Source organism: Notothenia rossii (genome assembly GCF_949606895.1).
Source record: "Notothenia rossii genome assembly, chromosome: 10".
Classification (NCBI taxonomy): Eukaryota; Metazoa; Chordata; class Actinopteri; order Perciformes; family Nototheniidae; genus Notothenia; species Notothenia rossii.
Window position 1 is genome coordinate 36613636 of NC_136908.1, and position 22900 is coordinate 36636535.

A 22900-nucleotide genomic window follows, 5' to 3' on the forward strand; every position below is an offset into this window, starting at 1 on the left:
CTTTTCATGGGGCCCATAATTCCTGGAGGCGCCCCTGACAGTGTGTAATACACCATCAAGTAGCTAAGGCAAATATGATCAATAGGTAACTAGTTAAAACTTCATCGACATTACTGGTTAACTACATATGACCTAAGACATTTAAAATAGTGTGACCTGGAGAATTTAATGAATTGTATTTGTTTAACTAGAAGACAATTTTAGCCTCACTTCTAAACTAGGTACCTTTTTAATTAGTGAACATTTAATTAAATAGTTGAAAGATAATGTGAAAAACTAGTCAACTAGTAAAACCAAAAAAATCTTCAACTGGGTAACTGGGACATATTTTGGCTTACTTTTACTTATAATTGTATCTTACTGTATATAAAGGATTATTTCCTTCAATGTGTCCCCTTCACATAACTTTGCCTCTCAGAAAGTTTTTGGAATATATCTATATAATCTGCAGTGGATTTTAAGACACCAGAGGGGCCTGTCAGCTTCCTGTCAGTAAGAACTATGCCTATCATCCCAAGCAGAATATAACACTGTAGCACTATTTAAAACATGCTTTACCTTTCTCCAATGGAAGCTTTGATGAGCACTGAGATGAACATGCATACATTTTGAAACCTTTTTCAGTAAAAAACGTACATACACTCATGGATCAGCACCAAAGGCCAATTCCACAAAGCCATGAACGTAGTGTAGGATTTAGAAGCTAAAGAGTCAGATATTTCGAACTTGAGAGCAGAAAAGTAGCTACAAGAAAAAAATGTTTTACTCACATTCAACATAAATGCAAATAAAAGCATATGAGGCTAGATGTGTAAATAGTAAAGTGCCTTATCAACTTAATGATATATATCACTGTTGTGTTCCCAGCTTGTTCGACAATGGAGGTAAAGTAATTCAAATCATCAACCTCTCTCTTGGAATGAATTATTATTGATAAATGCTCGTGGATTTTACAAGAATACATAGAAGTTTGGATAGAATAATAAAAAGTCAAGATCAACTAAGATATGTCAGTTCAGAAACAAGGGGGAGATAAGCAGAGCAGAGTGGAAAACAAATTGGTTTGAAACAATGAAATTACTGCTCCACTTTTTGCCCATCCACCGTCTGCGTGTCAGCCTGCAGTGCAACCGAGCTTACGTTTTCCGGCTATTCTTTATTATTGTTGTCATTGGTACACCGCACATCTGCCTGATCATGTCGACTTCCCATTGGTTTAACGGGTTGTCTTTCGCAGTACTTCCGTCCGTTTGGCCGGTTTGATTGGTCGACGCCGCTCTCTTTTCCTCTTCTTCCCAGTGGTGGGTCTGAGCCGCTGTGTCCCGGGTCTGGCATGTTCTTAGCCAAATTCTCCACGGAGTAAAATTGGACCCCCCCCCTTTTCACAAAACCAAAAAAAAAACATTAAATTCCCCCCCGGCTCTGAAGATGGCGGTGGTTAGCGGGATGTCGGGGTCTGTAGCCCGACTGGAGGGCCGAGAATTCGAGTATCTGATGAAGAAAAGGTCGGTGACCATCGGCCGGAACTCTTCGCAGGGTTCGGTGGACGTCAGCATGGGACACTCCAGCTTCATCTCCCGGCGGCACATCGAGATATTCACCGCGGGAGAAGACGGCACCGGCACGGGGGAGTTCTATCTGCGGTGCCTCGGGAAAAACGGGGTGTTTGTTGATGGGGTGTTCCAAAGGAGAGGGGCGCCTCCTCTCCAGCTCCCCCGAATGTAAGATCCCAGGCTGGGTTGCTTCACGGCACAAATCTGCGGGTCAGCGGCTCGTGTGTTGTTGTTGTTGTTGTTGTTGTTGTTGTTGTTGTTGTTGTTGTTGTTGTTGTTGTGTTGCAGCGTGCTGTGTGGAGAGTGCGTGCTGCTGGATGGACACACAGCTCCATGCCGGATCTCCCAGATAACCTAAACCTGATTCATGGTCCTTATGTCGAGAGTTTACAAACATGGCAGCAACATAATGCTAGTTAAACTGATGCATGCATCTTGGTGGAACATGAGTTACCCACACACAGAGTAGTGGGGATGTTTGATTACAGAGTGTTAGAACATCATGTTTGTGTGTTAGCAGAGTGCATCGGTATCAGCATGGCCTCATGTGTATCTGTGTTTACCCCAAAAGCCCCCCCTACACTGTTGTACTTCTGGTAACTAATTTCACATTTTATCTTCATATGTATTTTGGTATGATATGGCAATGTTGTCGCCATCCTACACCATAGTGGTAATTTCTGGTCCATATTTAGACTGAGTCTGGGTCTCGGTAGACGTCCTCGGCCTGCTTGTTGCCAGGCAGGAAGTTGTCCAATTGGCTCATTGGCACTGTAATAAACATTGCCTTTCTGATGTTCAAATTTGGACAAATATCAATAGTAATTTAAATGGAAATTGTCTGGACATTAATCACACACTTGATGTTCTTTGTGTGTGCTTTTCTTTGGTTCCCAGGTGTTGTTTCCGGTTTCCCAGCACAACTATAAAGATCACGTTCACAGTCCTATCCAATGAAAGGAAGGAGCCCAGGAACCTGCCAGAATCACCAGTTAAACCTATCCAACCCCAAATCTCCCCACTGACCATCAACATTCCTGACAACATTGCCCACCTCATAAGCCCCCAGCCTTCCCCAACGGGCACCCTCAGGTGGGAGACCTCTGTTTCTCTTCTGTGCAATGCTCAGAGCACGTAGAAGTTTACAACAATATCATATACTAAATGTTTTTTATTTGATTTCTCAGTGCGGCAAACTCCTGTCCATCAAGTCCGCGGGGAGCGGGCTTCTCCAGCTACAGGCCGAGCCGTGTTCTGGCCTCGGACTTGATAGGCGACAACTCCCAATCAGAAAATGACAAGGAGGCCTCCGGTGGAGACAGCCCAAAGGTGAGAGGGCGAGGAAACTCTTAGTGTGTCTGCTTCATTTTCAAATATATTTTAGGGGATATATATTTTTTTTTACGAAAGGGGCTGCGGGACAGAATGCCTGGTTACTCAATAAAAATGCTCACAACAACACAGACTTTGGAGTAGAGGATAGTGGACTGATTCTGTGTTTGTGTTTTGGTCTAACAGGAACCTGGCTGACCTTACATTAACCAATCACATCTCCCCCTACCAGCACATGATGCAAAACTTTCTTTAATTTTCCACAGGACGACTCCAAACCTCCATATTCGTATGCACAGCTGATAGTCCAAGCTATCACCATGGCCGCAGATAAACAGCTGACTCTGAATGGAATATACACCCACATCACCAAGAACTACCCCTACTACAGAACAGCTGATAAAGGCTGGCAGGTCAGACTCTTCACTCTGCATGTCTAAGGTCGTAATGTTCCTTTCTTTAAAGAGCAACTTCCAGGTTAAAGACACCTGTGAATAAATGTGTAGGAAAATGATGAATACACTAGATTTTCAAAAAAATATACAGAAATATACACTACAGTGACATCTGGCGTCGTTTTTGTAAGAAATGTTCACTTCCCCATAAAAAGGCCTCGGCACGTGACCTCCCGCGTGTGACGTAACATGGGGGAAACAAGGGGGAGAGCGGCCGGTGTAACGTATTAATAAACATGGATCCCAATGCTAGTTTCGACACAGAAGACACAGAAGAAGTTGAACACGAATATTCGAATGCATATGATGGACCACAACCTTATAATTATGAGCCTGCTAGGCGTTCAAGAGACCAGGAGCAGCCAAGGATTAGAAGAAATAACGGCCATCGGAGAGAAATTGAGCTGTGGTGCAAGGAGAACCAGTGGAGAACTGGGCAGCTATCTTGGTGAGTGACCGGCGTTAGCTACAGAATGTTAGCTACGTCACATCACAACATTGTGAAGTTAGCTATCATATATCAGGCTATAACTAAAGTAGCATTGATAATATCGTAACGTTACTGGCAGGACTGTTGATACTGATCCATAACAGAAACTAATGCGCAAGTATCAGCCGTATCTCGCGTTACCTAATGCAACTCCACACTACGGTGCTGACCGGAGGAGAGACGCGAGATACGGCTGATACTTGACGATCTGGCGGAGAAAAGTTGTGGAGCCTCCGTTGATATGCCGTTGTAAATGGCTTGATGGAAAGCAGGTGTGTAGTCGGGGAGGGTGCACAGCTGATTGCAGCAGGTGAGTGGAGGTTGAGCCGGGAGCCAGGAGTGAGAGACACCACGCCCACACAAACAACACAGACAGGGGGAAACGAACAAACACAAAGGAGACGGCTGGAGCAGTACAGCCACCACAGCGTTACCTAATGCAACTCCACACTACGTCTTACGGTGCCGTATACCGGAGGGGAGAGAGAGAGAGAGAGAGAGCAGCGAGGGGGGGGGGGGGGAGAGATGTAATACGATTTCTAGGGGTGCACCGAATGGGAAATTCTTGGCCGAAACCGATACCGAAAATAGGAAACAGTTGGCCGAAAACCGAATGCCGAAAGGCCGAAAATGATTAATAGAAATATATGTCATGTATACATTTTTTACCAATGTTGTTCAGCTTCCTGATTATGGAAAAAGACATGATTATGGCAAAACTTAACTTAAATAATAATCACTAGTATGGGTCCATAAAACATTTATTCAGCACTTTTGAATGCATACAGTACATTAATTCCAAGTCAAGTCCATTTTCTTTTCTCTGTAGGTTAACTACAAGAAAGTGCATTCAGAACAAAGCCAAGGTGCTTTAAAACTGCATAAACATCTAGGCCAGTAGGCCTACAACAAAATAGTGTAAATAAAGACTGTAACAGCCAGGGCTTCAACAACAACAAATGCACCTATAAGTGCATGCATACAAATGTGCAAACTGGATAAATCCACATGAATGTAACTATTTACAAATGAAATTACAATTGAATTTCAAGAATCTAAATAAGGCTGTCTGTCCTCATAAGCAAAGTAGTACACATTGTATAAAGATACATAAAGTGAAAACTGGATACAAAATCCACAATCAATTACAAATTAAATTACAATTTCAAGAATCTGCAAATAAGGTGGTCTGTCCTCATGAGCAATGTAAACAACATTGTATCATTTAGATAACGAAAGTAGAATATATTGAACACTGTGCTGCTGTCATTTCCCCCTAATGATAACCTGAGATGGTGAATTATAACTCACAATGAAAATTGTTCAGGAAAGTGGGTATAGAGTAGACATGTAGAAATAGATAAACTTATGATAAACCAGCCTTGTCTACTTATTAAGGAAAAGTGGGAGGTTCTTTTTAATGAACAGTAGCTTCTCTGCTTTATCAGCCATAAGTCTGTTCCTCTTCTCATCAAGAACATGAGAGGCAGCGCTGAACAGTCTCCCGCTGTCAGTGCTTGTGATTTGATCTTACTCCGCATATTTGTCCGGGTGTTTTGATTTCAAGTGGTGGAGTAATCCCGAAGTGGTGAAAGTCTTTGCAGTTACACCCCCTCGAGAAATGTCAGCTGAACACGTTTTACAAATCGCAATCCGCGCCTCTTTCTCTGATATTTTTAAATATCTCCAAGCGGCAGACATGTTGGCTGTGAGCCAGCCGCGAGCATGGTCGCGCGCTGTGCTTGTCGCTGCGTTTTGATTACGTCATCACAACAACACGTTAGCTTACCAACGTAACCCTGTTCTCTGACATTCGGTGATATTTTTTCGGTGCTAAAACCCTTTCGGCCGAAAGAGCCTTTTTAACCATTTTCGGCCGATAATTTTCGGCGGCCGAATATTCGGTGCATCCCTAACGGTTTCCTGATAAAGCTGTTGAGAGTATGTGCTGCAGGGAGGTGGATGCACAACGCACCCAGGAACGAACACTAGCTCCGGTCCTTTTCCCGTGAGGGAAACTGTGAACTCGATGTCCTGACAGGCTGGTATTTGTGCAACCTGCACAACACAATACTGCACCATGGTTACAAATGGTGAAATACAATGTAAAACTACAGAAAAATACCAGCTCACTAAAACACAACCGCTCAACTCAACGCAACTACTAACTATACCCGCGGTCAGAGAGCGGAGATGTGTCCCCTTTGTGATGTAATATGACGCGTTTGACGACCTTAAAAAAAAGCCGTTTTTAAGAGCAGAGCTCAAAATTGCTCCTTTCCCTCTGAATTCCTGCCCTTATGTCTCGTAAAACATATCAAATCCTACATTCACTTTTTTAATTGTAATTTTCTAGCAAGTTTAAGCATAAATGTAGAAAAAAAAAAACCCTGCAAGATGCTCTTTAAGGACTGTGTCATGTCGCGTTATTGTAAATGCAAAAATCTGAGGCGCTGTCAAACGCGGGATTTACTGCTTTACTCTGTATTTATATCAATGTAATGGAAAGGTGCGCAGGTTTTAGATGCCTTAAAGATTTCACTGTTGTCTTCAGGAAATTGAGACAGCATTTTTCATTCTGTCTTCTGTTGATAATAAATATGTCAGTGAAGTGCACTGCAGACTGGAGTCTCTTCTGACAGGGACAGCAAGTGTCTCATGATGGCTCTGACATGTTGAATAGAGCTGTGTCATGAAACTGTTGGTAATCATCAGTTACTGTCTATTGTAAACCTCAGAAATCATCAAGATAAACTCGGACCGTCACAAAACGATCAGATACAGTAGAGCTGCTTTGATTTCTAAAGTCTCCCTTAGTTAAATCAATGGACTGGTGTTTAATATTAACATGAACCTGTTTCAGCTGCATCTTTTTTGTTCATTTAAGCAGTTTAAATTCTCTGCAAATAAATTCTGAAAATTACAATATTTTCATTTATAATTTGGCAGAAATGTTGTCATTACAGAATAGAACAAACATTTACATTTTATGTTTACCTTCATTACATACCCGTAAATAGCTTAAAGATCCCATGACATTTCTACTGATCATAATTCCATTGTTGAGGTCTACTAAAATAGATTTATACTGTTACATTTTCCAAACTCACATTGGTTTCTCATACAGCATCTCTGTATAGTATGTATATTCACTCTCTGTCCTAAACGGCTTGTTGGAGCTTGGCAACCAGTTTTTAACATAAAGAAATAAGGACAGCAAAATGTGCACCCCAAAATAGATAAATTATTTGTTTTATTAAGTGATATTTAATTATTGTTGTGACCAGTCGGAACCTGATACTTAAGTTGCACGTGCATTGGTGTGATTACGGAGCCAGAGCGCGGTGCACGTTTACTCCCGCGCGCTGTGCGCCGTGTTTGTGTTTCAAAAAATGGCGAAGCAAATGAAGTTCTTTGACTGTGGGGTAAAAAGTTCGGCCAAACCGTCAACGTCTCATAATAAATTTTTATTCAACTGATACAGTGCAAGATGAACCGGAATGAAAAGCAAAGAGGAAATTTGTAAAGTCTTGGGTGGCGAAATATCCCGGCATCTTTGAGCTCGACTGAAAATTATACTGCAAGGCATGTACAATATATACTTCCATTAGTGACGCATCAAGTTCACTAGTTCAAGCTAGTGCATCTTTCAGAACCACAGGGCTAGACAAGAATTGGAACTGCAAGCAACATGAGCAGCTCAACGATATAATGAGGCGGAGGCTGCTAGAGCTGGGGTACCCGTTAACGGGCCAATGAACACCGCAATTCGCAAAATGAATGCAGCCAACCGGCAGATCTTAATCAGCCTTTTCAACACTGTATATTATGTCCTGAAAAATGAGGAACCTTTTACATCGTTGCCTCGTCTGCTGGATCTTCAGATAAAGAACGGATCTGATTTGCGGCGTCTGACGAGCTACAGGACAGATCAGGCATGCAAGAGGTAATGTTTACACACACGCGCGCGCACACACACACAACTTGCTATACATTTAAATATGAAAAGGTTCAACTACGCACACACAATCTCTGCTCGCGCAGCACGCTCACAGGCAGATAATGTACTGCGCACCTTGGAGGTGCAGCGCAGCTCTGTTAGGGTCTACTTCTAAATTACCATTCAGAACTGTTTAATTAATATTTTGTTTTATGAAGAAATATGCAGATATTTTCCATATTTAAGCCATACCCATAAATGTATACAAATAATACCTACCTCAGTGCATATTTTACAGTGATTAGAACAGTCAATTGTTTTACATACCTCTGTTTTGTGTTTTGTATAGACTTACTTACATTGTAGAAAACATCAGGCATTCAGTCAACACTTCATTGTGAAATACAACAGCCATATCTATTTTATTTGATGGAGCAACAGATAACAGCGTCCAGGAGGTAGAGGTTGTGTACGCCAGATATGTCACCAATGGGGAACCCAAGACCGTGTTCTTCAGCCTCCAACCTGTCAAACATGCACATGCTCAAGGACTTTATGAAGCAATATAGCAGGCCTTTGTTGACAATGGCATTGATGATTGGAAGAGCAAGCTGGTTGGAATGGCTTGTGATGGCGCACCGGTTAACCTAGGGCGAAAAAACAGTGTGGCTACCCGAGTCAAGGAAAATCTAGAATGTGTTGTCACTGTGCACTATGTGGCACATCGCCTGGAGCTGGCGATACTTCAGGCTATCAAAGACAATCGTCCCCTTGATGATTTTCAGGACATCCTGAAAAAGATCCACAAACATTACCAGTACTCACCAAAAGCACTGAGGGAGGTGAAGAGCATTGCAACCTCACTGGAGACAAAGGTCTTAAAACCAAACCGGGTCGATGGCACACGCTGGACTCCTCACATGCAACGAGCATTGGAAGTTCTTGCAACATCATATGAGGTCCTTCTATCTCACTTTGAACATGTGGCTGATGCCAGACCAGTTGAAGCTACAGCTGAAGTTCGTGGAAGAGCAGCATTTCTAAGAAACGGCCTGAGAGACTACAGAATTTTGCGTTTTCTCCATTTCCTGAGAGACCTGCTGCATGTCATCGCAAGTCAGTCTTATCTTTCAGAAAGATAGCCTCACTGTCAATGGCATGCTGGATGCATTAGAAACAGCTAATTTGGAGCTGACTGCGCTGAAACAATCACCTGGAAGCAGAATTCACTGCTGCTCTCCAGCGAGACTCCACTGGTCTTGAAGCCATGTACAAAGGTACTAAACTGACGCATGTGCAGACTGATGACAGCAACACATACCCTGAAGTGATTGAAACGGTCATGCAGCACATGAATAAGAGGTTTGATAGTGAAGCAGATGTGTCAACACCCATTTTTGAGAGCTGCTAGGATCTTTGACCTTAAGGAGTGGCCACGGGAGAAAGCAGAGCTTGCAGTGTATGGAGACCATGACATCAAGCAACTATATAATATATATCTTAATAATCGTATATACTGTAAGTCCTCTCATAAGCATGATAACTTCCTCCAGGTGTCAGAAATCGGGCCATTTAGCTCACCTGCTGGGTGTTATGAGAACTCACTAATACATAGTTTAATAATCTTATAGGTGTTAATTAAGGTGTTAACCTCCAGGTATCAGGCCGTTTAGCTCAACTGCTGGGTGTTTTGGGCATGTGTTTTGAGCATGTATCTGCTGGGTGTTTTGGGCATGTAATAAAGCATTTGAACATTCTTTTGTGTCACTTGTTCATTATTAAGTTGATGTATAACTGTATAGTATCTTAATTATTTAAAATATAAGGTGACTAAAAATGGCAACCATATTTTCTGTTTGGCAACCAAAAGCTGATGCCTGGTTGCCAGCCTGGCAACCACTTTTAAAAGTTAGCGTTGAGGCCTGAGCTGTATGTAAATGTATACATTGTATTTATGTGCATATGTAAATGTATGAATGTGTGTGTTCTAGAACTCAATCCGGCACAACCTGTCCCTGAACCGGTACTTCATCAAAGTGGCGCGCTCTCAGGAGGAGCCGGGCAAAGGCTCCTTCTGGAGGATCGACCCCGCCTCGGAGGGCAAGCTGATTGAACAAGCCTTCAGGAAGCGCCGGCCGAGGGGGGTGCCCTGCTTCAGGACGCCTATGGGACCGCTCTCCTCCAGGTGACCCATGGGAGCTGTCAGCTACTATATGGTGCATATTAATATTGTGCGTGTCAGAACTCATCCTTTCTGTCCTCTGTTCCAGGAGCGCTCCGGCCTCCCCCAGCCACACGGGGGCCCTGTCTGTGTCTAGCGGGGTTCAGACTCCAGAGAGCCTGTCCAGAGAGGGCTCCCCTGTCCCCATGGAGCCAGAGCCAACCCCCCCGCAAGCCCCCACCCAAATCACTACAGTCCAGCCCAAACTCGCTGTGATCCAAGAGGCCCGCTTCACACAGAACTCCAATGGTAAAGATTTATCCTCTCAAGATGATCTGTACACAAGGTGACCATTCTTTGTTTAAATGGCACGACATGGAGTATTTAACTGGTGAAAAAACAGTCTTTTTGAAATACTGATGACTCTGTATAACCTACATAAGTTAGTGGGACCCCCCAGCTTGGATTTTTGCTATTCTTATTGCTTGTCATCGGGTCTATTTCCCCGGAACATGAGACAAAATGATTTCTAGTGTGCAGGTTCAACTGACACTCCTTCAGCTCAGGCTCAAGCTCTGCCAAGAGGGTGGGTGGGGGGGGGGGGGGGGTCCCTCAAACTGTCCAGGACCTTATATGCTTAAGATTAAGATGAACCTTTATTGAATTGAAAGTGAAAATTCAGTTTTCCACTCTTTTAATATATATGTTTTGGGATACACACGGTACAAATACACGCATGCATCGGAATACAGGTATATGTGCACACATGCACATGCATTATAAAAAGGTTCCAGAACAAAGAGGCTGCTGTCTGTCAGGCGCCAGGGAGCAGTTGGGGGGGTTCGATGCCTTTCACCAGGGACCTCGGCCAGGATGTGAACTGGCACCTCTCCAGCTACCAGTCTACATTCCATTTTAGTTTGGCCTGATTGGGACTTAATTTTCCAGTTAGGTCAAGTAAGTGAGCTACTGCCTTCCACTGATCAGGGGCCTCATGTATAACGCCATGCGTAGGATTGACGTGGGAAGGTTGCTTACGTAGTAGAAATCCGAAAAATAGGTCCATAAATGTTCCACCACTTTCCGATTCACCAAACATTGCGTACCGGCGAGGAAAGTGCGTATGGCACTTCCTACGCCAGTTTCCCTTTTTATAAATCACAACCGACTCGAAATGCGGTGCAGCTTTTCCGGGCTTCACGTAACGCCCATATTTGCCTATAAATCAGTGATGCAAATTAGTCGCTTTTCGGCGCCTCCCGCTTTTTTAACGCTGATTTGGGTGACTTGTGTAATTCGCGGAGAACCGAAGAGTTTTCGTTTTGGGGGTGGGGGGGGGGTCCGTCCGTCAGTCCGACTAACGGACAACTTTTCACTTCAAAAAAGAAGAAGAAATCTAGACCGCAAAATAATTAAACAAGCGAGTGCCTGTTTTTCCTGGCCAAGGGCAGGTTCCTTGAACACAACACGAGCGTAACGTGTCTTCACGTGGTATACGTCTCGTCGGAAAGGAGTGTAGACTAGAGTGCTGACGGAGAGCACCGGAATGCCGCTCCAGCTCTTCAAATATTGCAGTACCCATAAGGAGCCGTACACACCGCAGTGTTTGCGTGGCTTTCTTTAGTTGTAAGCACAGTGGCGATCTGTTGTTATTAGCATCTGGTTAGCTAGCTATGCTAACGAATTTAAAGAGCTTTTCTACAACCAGGTGGAAGAGAGCTCTCTCCTGAGAGGCTCAAATAACCTCAGCTCAGTGAGGTTAGGCACACCTTGATATGATCATTATAATTATTAATGAGACATTAGAGTCTAAATGAAAAACAGGTATAAAATGCAATATGACAGTAACAAAAAAGTTGTTAAAAATAACAAGAATAGAGTTTAAAAGGGGAGTGATTTGTAAAATATCCCCCAAAAAAAATCTGCTTACAGTTCTGTTTCAAATGGGTGTTGAGATGTATCCATAGATCTCTTCATGTTGCTCTCAAAGTGCACCAGATTGATGCTTTTAACTTCAATATTTAAAAAAAAATCTTCCCGAGACCCCACTAGAGGAGGTTAGGTCCCCCCCACTTAAATCATGTTCACATGGATAGGATACTAAATACATTTGCACACATCTTGTGTCCATATCTTTCTGCCACAACCATGCACGTGCGTGCGTGCATGTGCGAGTCATGGCAAGATATCTGGATTAAGAGGTTGCTTTTTCTTTGCACAGCATGAAAGAAAGGCCAAATTAATGGGCTGTGATTTTTGTTTTTTTAAGCAGTTCAATAATTTGTACGGCCCTCGGAGGATGTTGTAAAAATTGAAAGGAAAAAGGTTCCCCACCCCTCCTGTAAATAATAATAAAAACCCTTGATTTATAACTTAACATCTCTGTCTCCTATTGATCAGAGTATATTATAAAGAATAGCCAGTTAATTGAAGCATTATAGCACAGGCCTTTGTCAGATGGTATATTACGCTGTTTTTTTTCTGCTTCGAATAGTTCTCTCTTTTTTCACCATACGTGTGTTTGCATCCCTGATAAATAATCAAAGAAACGCCCATTCATTCATTCATTTTGACTGACAGAACAGCTAAAAAAGACATCTCACACCATGTCAGATTTTGGTTATTTTGGGGAGGTCGAGATAAATCATATTGTTTGGTGGATGCAGTTTGAACCAGAGTAGCAGCATGGAGGTCGGATCGTCACCAAAATAAATAAAGAAGTGGTCCGAAAAAGGTTCATGACAAAACAAATACACATATCCTTCCTCAGGCAGTGTGTTTGTACCGGGGACAGGAGACACCCCCTTGATGAGAAACTCTAAGAAATGATCGGGGAATCCCTCCGGAGTGGAGTCATGACAACTGGATCTGAATTATGTTTTCGTATTTTGTGGTTTGTGTCCCAGCTGTCGATCAGCTGTGCGCAGCGTCTCCACTGCTGCAGCAACTCTATATCCACCAGTTAAAGGAAATACAACTAATGTGTTGTGTTATATTCGCTGTACAATTTACCACATATGGTGCTCTTAGTTTCCATACCTCCTGTGTTTTACGAGCGACTTATCAAGTCTTGGCAAACGGCATAAAACACGATTAAACATGTATTAAACATATATAAAACCATGCTCGTATCTACAACCTATAGAAATGCAAAACGGCGTCAGTTTAGATGTAATTCTGTCCTCCTGCTTACCGCATAATTTATGAGAAAACATTTCATAACATTAACAACATATTCGAGGTGGTTTTAAATAACATATCCGTATTTATTTATTTCTCCAAGTTATGTTTTTGTGTGCACTGATGAGTCTCAAAAAGGCGTTTGTTCATTTTAAGATTGGCTTTAATCAATGTTTGAAAATGAATTCTTCATATATGATAAATGAGAGGTAACATTTTATTTATGGTATTATTTCCACATATGTCCCTCCTTTCTTCCTTCTGCCAACGGTGTCGCAGTTTCTCGTCTCTCCCGTTTTTGTGCTTAGTGCGTATGCATGGGTTAGAGTTTGCGTGGAGGACCGCACTTTTTCCCGTCAAGTTAGTATTTTATAAATCGCAAAAATTACGTAGAAACTGCCGTACGCCGTTTTTTGAGCGTATATCCCTTTTATAAATGAGGCCCCAAGACACCAGGCTGCTGGACGCCTGCTGAGGCAAGGGAGGTCCAGCAGAACCAGGAGAGTGGAGCAGACTCAGTGAAACGAGAGGACTGCAGACCCCACAGGGGTGCCCAAATACCACCAGGATGAAAGTCATGTCAATGTAGTAACCTTAACTCGTTTTTTTCTGTGGAGTAATTGTTTATGTTGCCAGAAGTGAAAGGCAGTACATTTTAATAGTGAGACAGCTTCTCAGTAACCTGCGCCCCCCCCCCCCCCCCTGACAGGCCCCCCCCTCAGCAACCAGCCGCTCCTGATCGCTGTGCAGCGCCAGATGCCTCAGACCACCATGAAGCCAGTGACCTATGCCATGGCGTCGCCAGCCATAGTATCAATGTCAGTTAGCTCTGCCCCCGTCATGCAGACGGTGCACGTTGTCCACCAGATCCCAGCCGTCACCATGGCAACTGTTGCCGGAGAGCCCATTGCTACAGTGAGCCCGAAACCTCATGAGAATGGAGGAGCAGCACACCGGGGGATCCAACGTAAGAGCTGCTTCAGTCTGTGATGAGTGTGTGTTGGGCTGTGTGTGTGAGCAGAGTGTGAAGTGTGTGTTTCTACCCCTGCAGTTAAAGTGGAGTCAGTGCCCCCCCTCACAGCCTCCTCCATAGGGGGAGTCAGCCGCATCGTGCAGACTCCTCTGACTACACTCACCATCCTGCAGCAAGCCCCCCCGCTGGGCCAGCACCAGCTCCCCATCAAGGCCCTCTCACAGAACGGGACCCACCTGCTCCCCATCACCACTGCTGCCAGCACAGGTGACCTCCCTCCCACAATATGATATGAATTGCCTATATTGTAATTGTATTATGTTAGTTATTCTCTACACACTCATCTGTGTGTCTCTGACCTTCTCACTACATGCATTCACACACATGGTGTGTGTCCTCCAGATCTATCTAATATTCAACATCTGTAAAGCAGACTGTAGGAGCCATATGTTAAAATGTATAGTCTGATATTTTTGAATGTTGTAGTCCTTTGTTGTTAGTGCTACTGTATTATTTATTTGAACCAGCCGTGTGAAATTAACGGCATAGACGACCGCAGCTGTTCGTGATTACGAGACGTTACAGCCGACGGCAGCTGCTGGTGATTGGCGGGTGTGAGAAGGAGAAAGAAGCACCGAGCAACATAGTTTTTTGACCTGAGAGAATATGTGTTTGTATTTGATACTTTTTTGTGTAAGTAAAAAAAAAACTATCCTGAGACGTATTTTGTCCGAGTCAAGCTTATTTGCTATCCATGAGCCGAATTTTGGATAACTAGAACTACATTTTTCAAAAAACTACGCTCTGGAGAAGCCGAGCTATGAAGGAGGGATTCCAGTGACGGCGTCGCATGAAAGGTGAAGATAAAGACTGCTCTTCCACACACGGAGATCGGCACATTAAGTGGGACATCCGAGGAACAAAGACGGTGAAGTGGCCTGTTGTTATGTTAATGTTTGAAGACGGATGGGAGATCGCTACTCTCCGACAGAAGAGGCAGTCTGAATGGATCAGCTGATTCCAACTACCAGCTGATTACCTTTTTCTTTTCGTTTGTAAAAGACTTTTAACTAAGTTGTTCTTTAAGAAAGACAGTGCAACAAAGACATTTTCTATAAAAACGAAGCGTTTATTGTTGGACACCTTTAGTTGAGTTTAAGCACTGTAGTAAGTTTAATTTGAAAGAGCCATGGAAGAACTAACCGAAAGGAGCCACAAGAGGGAGCCAAAGCCCACGGAAAAGACCAAAGAGGAGAGGCTCCACAGGCAAAATGGATTAAGGAGAGCGAAGGTGGGCCAGCTCACCAAGAAGGTTAATGAGCTGAAACGTCTTAAAGAAAATGATAGCAATGTGGATAAAGTGGAAGAAGAAATTCTGAATGACTTTGCTAAATTATATGGAGAGCTTAATGACATTAACAAGGAGTAAGTAACTCTCTTACCTGAAGAGGAGGCGTCTGAAGACCAGCAACACTGGTTTAATCCCAAGTCAGCAAACATTGAACAGTTTGTACGTATAACTGAAAAATTGATTAAAGGAGTACGCGAAGGCACAAAAGAGGACCGTGAAGAGGAAGCCTGCTCGTCTGAAGTAGATGATATCAGGCCTGAAGACAGCGCCTCCAGAGCCAGTAACCATACAGTGGCTTCGCTTCGTCTACCGTTTCTTCTGCGCGCAGGAGGGCGGAGGCTGCAAAGGCAGTACTGCTAGCTTGAGCAGCATCCTTAAAGAAGAAGCAGGCTCTTGAGGAAGAAGAAGCCTCTCTAATACAGCAGCAAGCAAAGCAGCTCCAGCAGCTCAAAGCTCAAAGAGAACAATTAGAGTTGGAGGCAGCTGTAGCTGAATGTGATGCAAAGTTAAAGGTGCTTGACGGGTATGAAGACCAGCAGGATGGTATGAGCAGCTACCTCAAACGCAGCCAACGTCATGGCAAGTCAGAGACATCTGGCACCGGATTCAGAACTGCTTCAAAACCAGCTAAATATGGTGAGAAACTTGCCTCAGCACACCTACTAAAAGGAACTGTCAAACCACGCCCAACAGAGTCAAGCATGTGGATGGACAAGCAGGATGGGGCTTCTGATGCAGCACACGGACCGGGCCCCAGAGAAGGTCACCGTAGAGGGGAGGAGAGGGACAGCTACGATGTGATGCAGCATCAAAGCCAGATTACAGAGATGCTGGTAAGGCAGCACAACCTGTCTTATCTTCCTAAAAGAGACTTGCCTGTGTTCAAGGGAGACCCGCTCACCTACAAGTCCTTTATAAGAGCCTTCAACCATGTCATCGACAGCAAGGCAGAGAGCAGCAGCGATAAATTGTACTACTTGGAACAGGTCACCGGAGGGGAACCTCAAGAGCTTGTCCGCAGTTGTGAGCACATGGCGCCACAGAGAGGCTACAAAGAAGCCAGGGCTCTACTCCAGAAACATTATGGTGATGAACTTAAAATTGCTACCGCCTATATGGATAAAGCTCTAAAGTGGCCACAGATCAGATCTGAAGACGGAAAAGCTCTGATTACCTATGCCCTTTTCCTGATTACGTGCCGTAATGCCATGGAGGACATAGAGTATATGGACGAAATGAACAACCCAACTAACATGAGAGTCGTCAACTCAAAGCTCCCATACAAAGTGAAAGAAAGATGGAAGAGTGCTGCTTTCGAGGTTCAAGAGAAAAAGGGACGAGGAGCAAGCTTTACAGACCTAGTGACCTATATATGCAGACAATCACAAAATGACTAACGACCCCCTCTTTGGAAGCATGCATGATACCAGGACAACTACGGAGGGAAAAGTCAAAGCTACGGCCACGGACTCTAAAGCTTGGAAGTCAGGCTGGCAAAGGGGAAGCAGTTTTGCCACAGCTGTCGCTCCAATGAGTGAAGAGAAAACACCGCCCTCAAACTTAAAGTACAGCCCCTCAGCCGCAAAGCCTGTCAATGCTTTTCAAAAACCCTGTTTGTTCTGCCATAGACACCACACACTCGATTCCTGCAGAATCATCAAAGAGCAACAACCGAAAGACAGGATTGAGTTTCTGAAAGCTAAAGGCCTCTGTTTTGGATGTCTTACACAGGGACACCTTAGCAGAAACTGCAATAAAAGGATGACCTGTCAAGTCTGCTCCCTAAGACACCCAGGAATTTTGCATGTTGAGAAGGACAGTGCTACATTTAGAAAGCCAGATGAGAACTTCTCAAATGGTCTCGTGTCACTGACGCAGGAAACATGTGGATACACCGGGGCCGGAGAATGTGTACTGGCTATAGTACCGGTAAAAGTCAAGTCCAGTAAAAGTGAGAAGGTTGTGGAGACGTATGCCTTCATGGACCCAGGAAGTACGGCGACTTTCTGCACTGAATCACTGAAGACACAGCTGAACGTTCGAGGCAAGAAAACTACGATCCTATTCCGAACTATGGGTCAGGAGAAGCCAGCCCAAAGTTGTATCTTGTCGGACCTGGAAGTGTGTGGACTTGAAGAAAGGAAGTACATTGAACTCCCTAAGGTCTTTACATGTAAAGATATACCGGTCAAGAAAGGAAACATCCCCCTGCAGGAAGACCTAAAGAAGTGGCCATATCTGAAGGAAGTGAAAATCCCAAAGATAAAAGGAGAAGTCACCATGCTTATAGGAACCAATACCCCTAAAGCTTTGGAGCCATGGCAGGTGATAAACAGCACCAGAGACGGGCCCTATGCAGTTAAGACTGCCCTTGGATGGGTAGTGAGTAGGCCGAAGAAGACAGATGATGGCAGCAAGGCAGCGGATGGAGTTGTGAGCCACATTACAGCCAACCACATCTCCATAGCTACCATAGAGGAACTGTTGATCAAGCAATATAACACAGACTTCTCAGAACTCAGCTGTGAAGACAAAGAAGAGATGTCCCAGGAGGATCCTCAGTTCATGCGGTCAGTGGTAAAATCTGCAGAGTTAAGGGATGGGCACTACTGCATTGGTTTACCACTGCGAAACGAGACAGCTAAAATGCCAGACAACCGCCGCATGGCAGAGCAACGTGCCACAAGTCTCCAAAGAAAGCTCAGCAAAAACCCGGACCTGTACAAAGATTACAAGGAATTCATGACGGGTATAATTGGAAAAGGCTACGCTGTCAAAATTCCCATAGAACAGTTAAGCCGAGAAGATGGACGTGTGTGGTACATACCTCATCACGGTCTCTACCACCCAAAGAAAAACAAGATAAGAGTAGTGTTCGACTGCACCTCCACATATCAAGGAACCTCACTTAACGATCAGCTGCTACAAGGACCTGACCTCACAAACTCCCTTGTTGGTGTCCTTCTGAGGTTCCGAGAAGAGCCTATTGCTTTGATGGCCGACATTGAGGCGATGTTCTACCAGGTCAAAGTCGCTGACCAAGATGCTGATCTTCTGCGTTTCCTATGGTGGCAGGATGGTGATCTGAATGGTGGCAGGATGGTGATCTGAACAAACCGATGGAAGACTACCGAATTACGGTGCACCTGTTCGGAGCTACATCGTCTCCCAGCTGTGCATCATATGCACTAAGAAGAACAGCACAAGATGGAGGAGGCAAAACAACACCCAAGGTGGTGGAAACGGTTCTCAGATACTTTTATGTGGATGACTGTTTAAAGTCTGTGGATTCAGAAGACCATGCTGTTGCTTTGGCCAGGGACCTCAGACATCTGTGCGCCAGTGGAGGCTTCAGGCTGACAAAGTGGGTCAGCAACAGTAGGGCCGTCCTGTCGTCCATCCCTAAAGAAGACAGAACAACGGAAGTCAAAGATCTTGACCTGAACCATAAGCAGTAGGCTTGGACGGTATTACGGTATACCAGGGTATTTCGAAATACCGTCGGTATGATTTTCAATACCGTGACGTCACAGACTGTGCGCCAAATCACAGATGCGTTTCATTCTATTACACTGACACAGAGTTTTGATAGGGACGACATTGGTTGTAATGCACAGCACGCGCCAGCAGAGGGCAGGGGAGGGCATTCTGTCTTTCCCGCTCTCAGAGCTCAGCACAGAGCTGAGCTGAGCAAGATGGCGGCAGCATTTTGCCGGCCCCGAACTCGGACAACTAGTAAAAAATAAAAATGCCTCTGCGCCTGTTTGGGACTATTTTGGGTTTACTCGTCGCCAGTGACTTCATCCAGCACAACGAGAGACAGAGGCACTTCTTTGGGAATGTTTAAGACGTGGTGAGTGAGTGTTGACATTTTTTAATCCTATGCAACTGGTTGATGGTTTTGTAGTGGAGGTCGGACGGTTTTAAAAACGAAAGCATTAACGTGCTAAACATTCACGCGAGTAATCCAATGAATCAAATGGAAATAAGGTTTTTAACACATGCACGGAATAATATTGCCAAACTAGTTAGTGAATATAGCAAACTTTATTCAATAAGTCAAGTATTTACTCCCGGAAAATGTTTATGTATGATGATATATTGTTAACTTAGCTCACAATGGAAACAACGTCGGACATCTACAAACGCGTCCTTTATCCGATCTCAAAATGTGCCATTTGCACAATGTGTCATGTATGCAGCCCTTGTTTTGCACTTGCGCGCATGTCGCGGCACTTTGCGAGCGTCTACCGGCTCGGGCTGCATTTTACACCGAACATATAATATACCGTTCGAAACATCTATTTGCCGCCGAACGCCACCTCGCTCAAGTCGACCCAAGTCATACCGTCATATACCGTATACCACGGTATGATGTCAGCAAGGTATGACGGTATGAAAAAAGTGATACCGCCCAAGCCTAATAAGCAGCTTCCTATGGAAAGAGCCCTTGGTACTCAGTGGTGCACTGAATTAGACACCTTCAGGTTCAAAGTGCAACCACAGGCCAAACCAGCTACAAGACGAGGAATCCTGTCCATCGTTAGCTCCATCTACGACCCCCTCGGCTTCCTGGCCCCATTGGTACTGCCAGCGAAGCTCCTTCTGAGAGACCTTTTTAGGGAAAAGAGAGGTTGGGATGAGAAGATAGACAGTGGGCAGGCCCAGAAATGGATGAAGTGGCTGGCCGACCTTGAGCGGCTGTCAAAGTTTATGTGCAGAGATGAGTCAAACCGGCAGGGTTTGAACCCCTGAAGATGGCATAGCTCCACCACTTTTCCGATGCCAGCATGGATGCATATGGAACAGCTACCTACATCGTGCAAACAACCAAGGCAAAATAAAGGTTTCCTTGCCGATCGGAAAGTCCAGAGTCGCTCCACTGAAACACATCACCATCCTGAGAATGGAGTTGACAGCAGCAGTCGTCGCTGTCAAGGTTGACAAGATGCTAAGAAGAGAGCTTCAGGTTAAGCTGGAGCAATCTATCTTCTGGACAGACAGTGCTACTGTACTGAAGTATATTGAAAACAAAAACGGACTTCCAGTAAAAGAATATAAATTCGTAAAGTTGCTTAATTATGTTTAGATTATATGGCCCTATTTAAGTTTATTTTTAGTAATTGGTATGCTCCCCGCCTAGCCAATTAGGGGCCGGAAATGTAGGAGCCATATGTTAAAGTGTATAGTCTGATATTTTTGAATGTTGTAGTCCTTTGTTGTTAGTGCTATTGTATTATTTATTTGAACCAGCCGTGTGAAATTAACGGCATAGACGACCGCAGCTGTTCGTGATTACGAGACGTTATAGCCGATGGCAGCTGCTGGTGATTGGCGGGTGCGAGAAGGAGAAAGAGGCACCGAGCAACATAGTTTTTTGACCTGAGAGAATATGTGTTTGTATTTGATATTTGTTTGTGTAAGTAAAAAACAAACTATCCTGAGACGTATTTTGTCCGAGTCAAGCTTATTTGCTATCTGTGAGCCGAATTTTGGATTACTGGAACTACACAGACCTTACTGTGTGTTTAGGGTCCATGTTCACGAACCAGCATGCTTCTTCCTCCCCTGCTCTTCCTGTGCTTCACTGCATGTTTACTTTGGTGGAACAGCATGGAACTCTGCGTCTTCCCTGTCCTCTCCCTCTGTCTTCCCTGTCCTCTCCCTCCCCTGTCCTCTCCCTGTCTTCCCTGTCCTCTCCCTCTCTCTTTCTGTCTTCCCTGTCCTCTGTCTTCCCTGTCCTCTCTCTCTGTCTTCTGTCTTCCCTGTCCTTGGCTCAAGGAGCTGTAGCCCAAGCAGCATATCATAAAACTAGAAATGTGAGGTCATAGCTTTAACAACTGTGAGCTGTGAGAGGGGAGTTTAACCTGTCGTTTACCCCTTCTTCTTCTTCTCTCTTCCAGCCGTTGCAAACCCCCTCCACCTCCTGGCGGCCCACGCCTCCGTCTCTGCGTCCCTCCCAACCAAGAGGCAGAACGGCGAACTTCAGGACACCCCCCGAACAAAGAGGGCGAAAAAAGAGGAGGGGGAGGCAGCAGCCACTTACAACAACGGCACCACGGGCAGAGCCGGAGAGGGCGTGGTCAGTGAACAGTTTAGTGACAAGTAGCCCCCCCTCTGCATCCTGAACCCCTCTCTCCTGTAACCCCCCACCCTCCACTCCAGATGCAAAAAAACAGAAGAGTGGGAAACACCTGCAGGACTACAGAATGTTCAACCTCTCCTATATATTTAAACACGATGCAAAAACTGAAGACCACATTTGAAAATGGAATGAAATGTTGCTGATTACTGAATCCCTGAAGCTGAGCCAGATGGCAAAAAGAAATCCAGATTTCCAGATCAAAAGCGACGTGGCGTGTGAAGAGCTACCGCTGCTACAGCTTCACTGTGAGGGGAGGCAGGAAGCCCCACCCCCCGGTGGAGTGGGCAGGGTGAAGGTGTACCGGCAGCTAGCCTCCATGTGGACCTCCCTCTCCAGTTGTGAGTAGATATGCAGTATTCCGTTGTACCAGTGTATCTCCCCGGGCACAGATACTATCTAGTAATAAATAAGATAATGAAAAGCTATAAGTGGGCTCTATAAGGACTTTACACATCAGAACGTGATATTTTGGAACTCCTTTGTTTGTTATGTATATGGACTCTTTGTTCAGTGCAATGAATGTAGTCTCCCTTTTACTTTAAAGAAAACACTATCTATGGAGTTGTTGTTTTTTTCTGCTCATTCATGCAAATTAAATTCCTTTCATCACTGTACATCTACAGATTTTTCTTATTTTACAAATATCCTGAGATAAGAAGTATGTACCCGTACGTATCAAGCTTGCATGTTCTGATCTAGAGACAATGTTCTTGATCAGATCATCTGAATACGGAACTTAGAAGAGTTAGACTGAATCTACACTAATGATTCTGACCAGTGCTGCACTCAACCCTCTTTCTTCCTTCCCTCGTCATGGGCTGTGGTACCTTTTTGTTTTGAAGCTTGATTATTTGATTCTGTTCAAGCTATGAAACAGTCTCTTCAGATCTATGTTACACAAGGAAAAAAGTGATGGGTTTTCATTCTGCTTCAGTGGGTAAATGCTTTTTTTATAAATGTATTTAAAACACATAACCTCCCAGTTTGTATTTCTTTGAGTAAAAGCTTTCACTGATACGCACTCCCAGTTTGTCTGTATGACCAATTGTTTTCTTTGAGAATGAAGAAAGATGATCAGACGTTTGCCAGCTGAGCTCAGTTCTGTCCAGAACTGGAGCTTATACGTCTAACGGTTCCTACGTCTATTACCAGCTTCCAGAGGTAATCTGGTTTTATTCCTATGTGTAATACGACCTGGTGTTATACATGCTGTCTTACACACACAGCTCAGGCTATCTGCTGTTACTGATCCAACACAGGGCTGTGTATCCATGCACACAGAACATGAGGCCACACACACACTGAAAGTGTGTTTACCGC

General features: G+C 44.3%; 1 protein-coding gene across 1 annotated transcript; it reads left to right on the plus strand.

The window, feature by feature from the left end:
- Positions 1-676: 676 nt before the first annotated feature.
- On the plus strand, positions 677-22194 carry LOC307021216 (forkhead box protein K2-like). Its single transcript, XM_079653133.1, has 9 exons — positions 677-1721; positions 2451-2645; positions 2741-2882; positions 3152-3298; positions 9762-9955; positions 10041-10240; positions 13821-14078; positions 14163-14351; positions 21339-22194. The coding sequence occupies exons 1-9, from the start codon at positions 1429-1431 to the stop codon at positions 21542-21544; spliced, it is 1824 nt and encodes a 607-aa protein (XP_079509259.1). The 5' UTR covers positions 677-1428; the 3' UTR covers positions 21545-22194.
- The last annotated feature ends 706 nt before the right edge of the window (positions 22195-22900 follow it).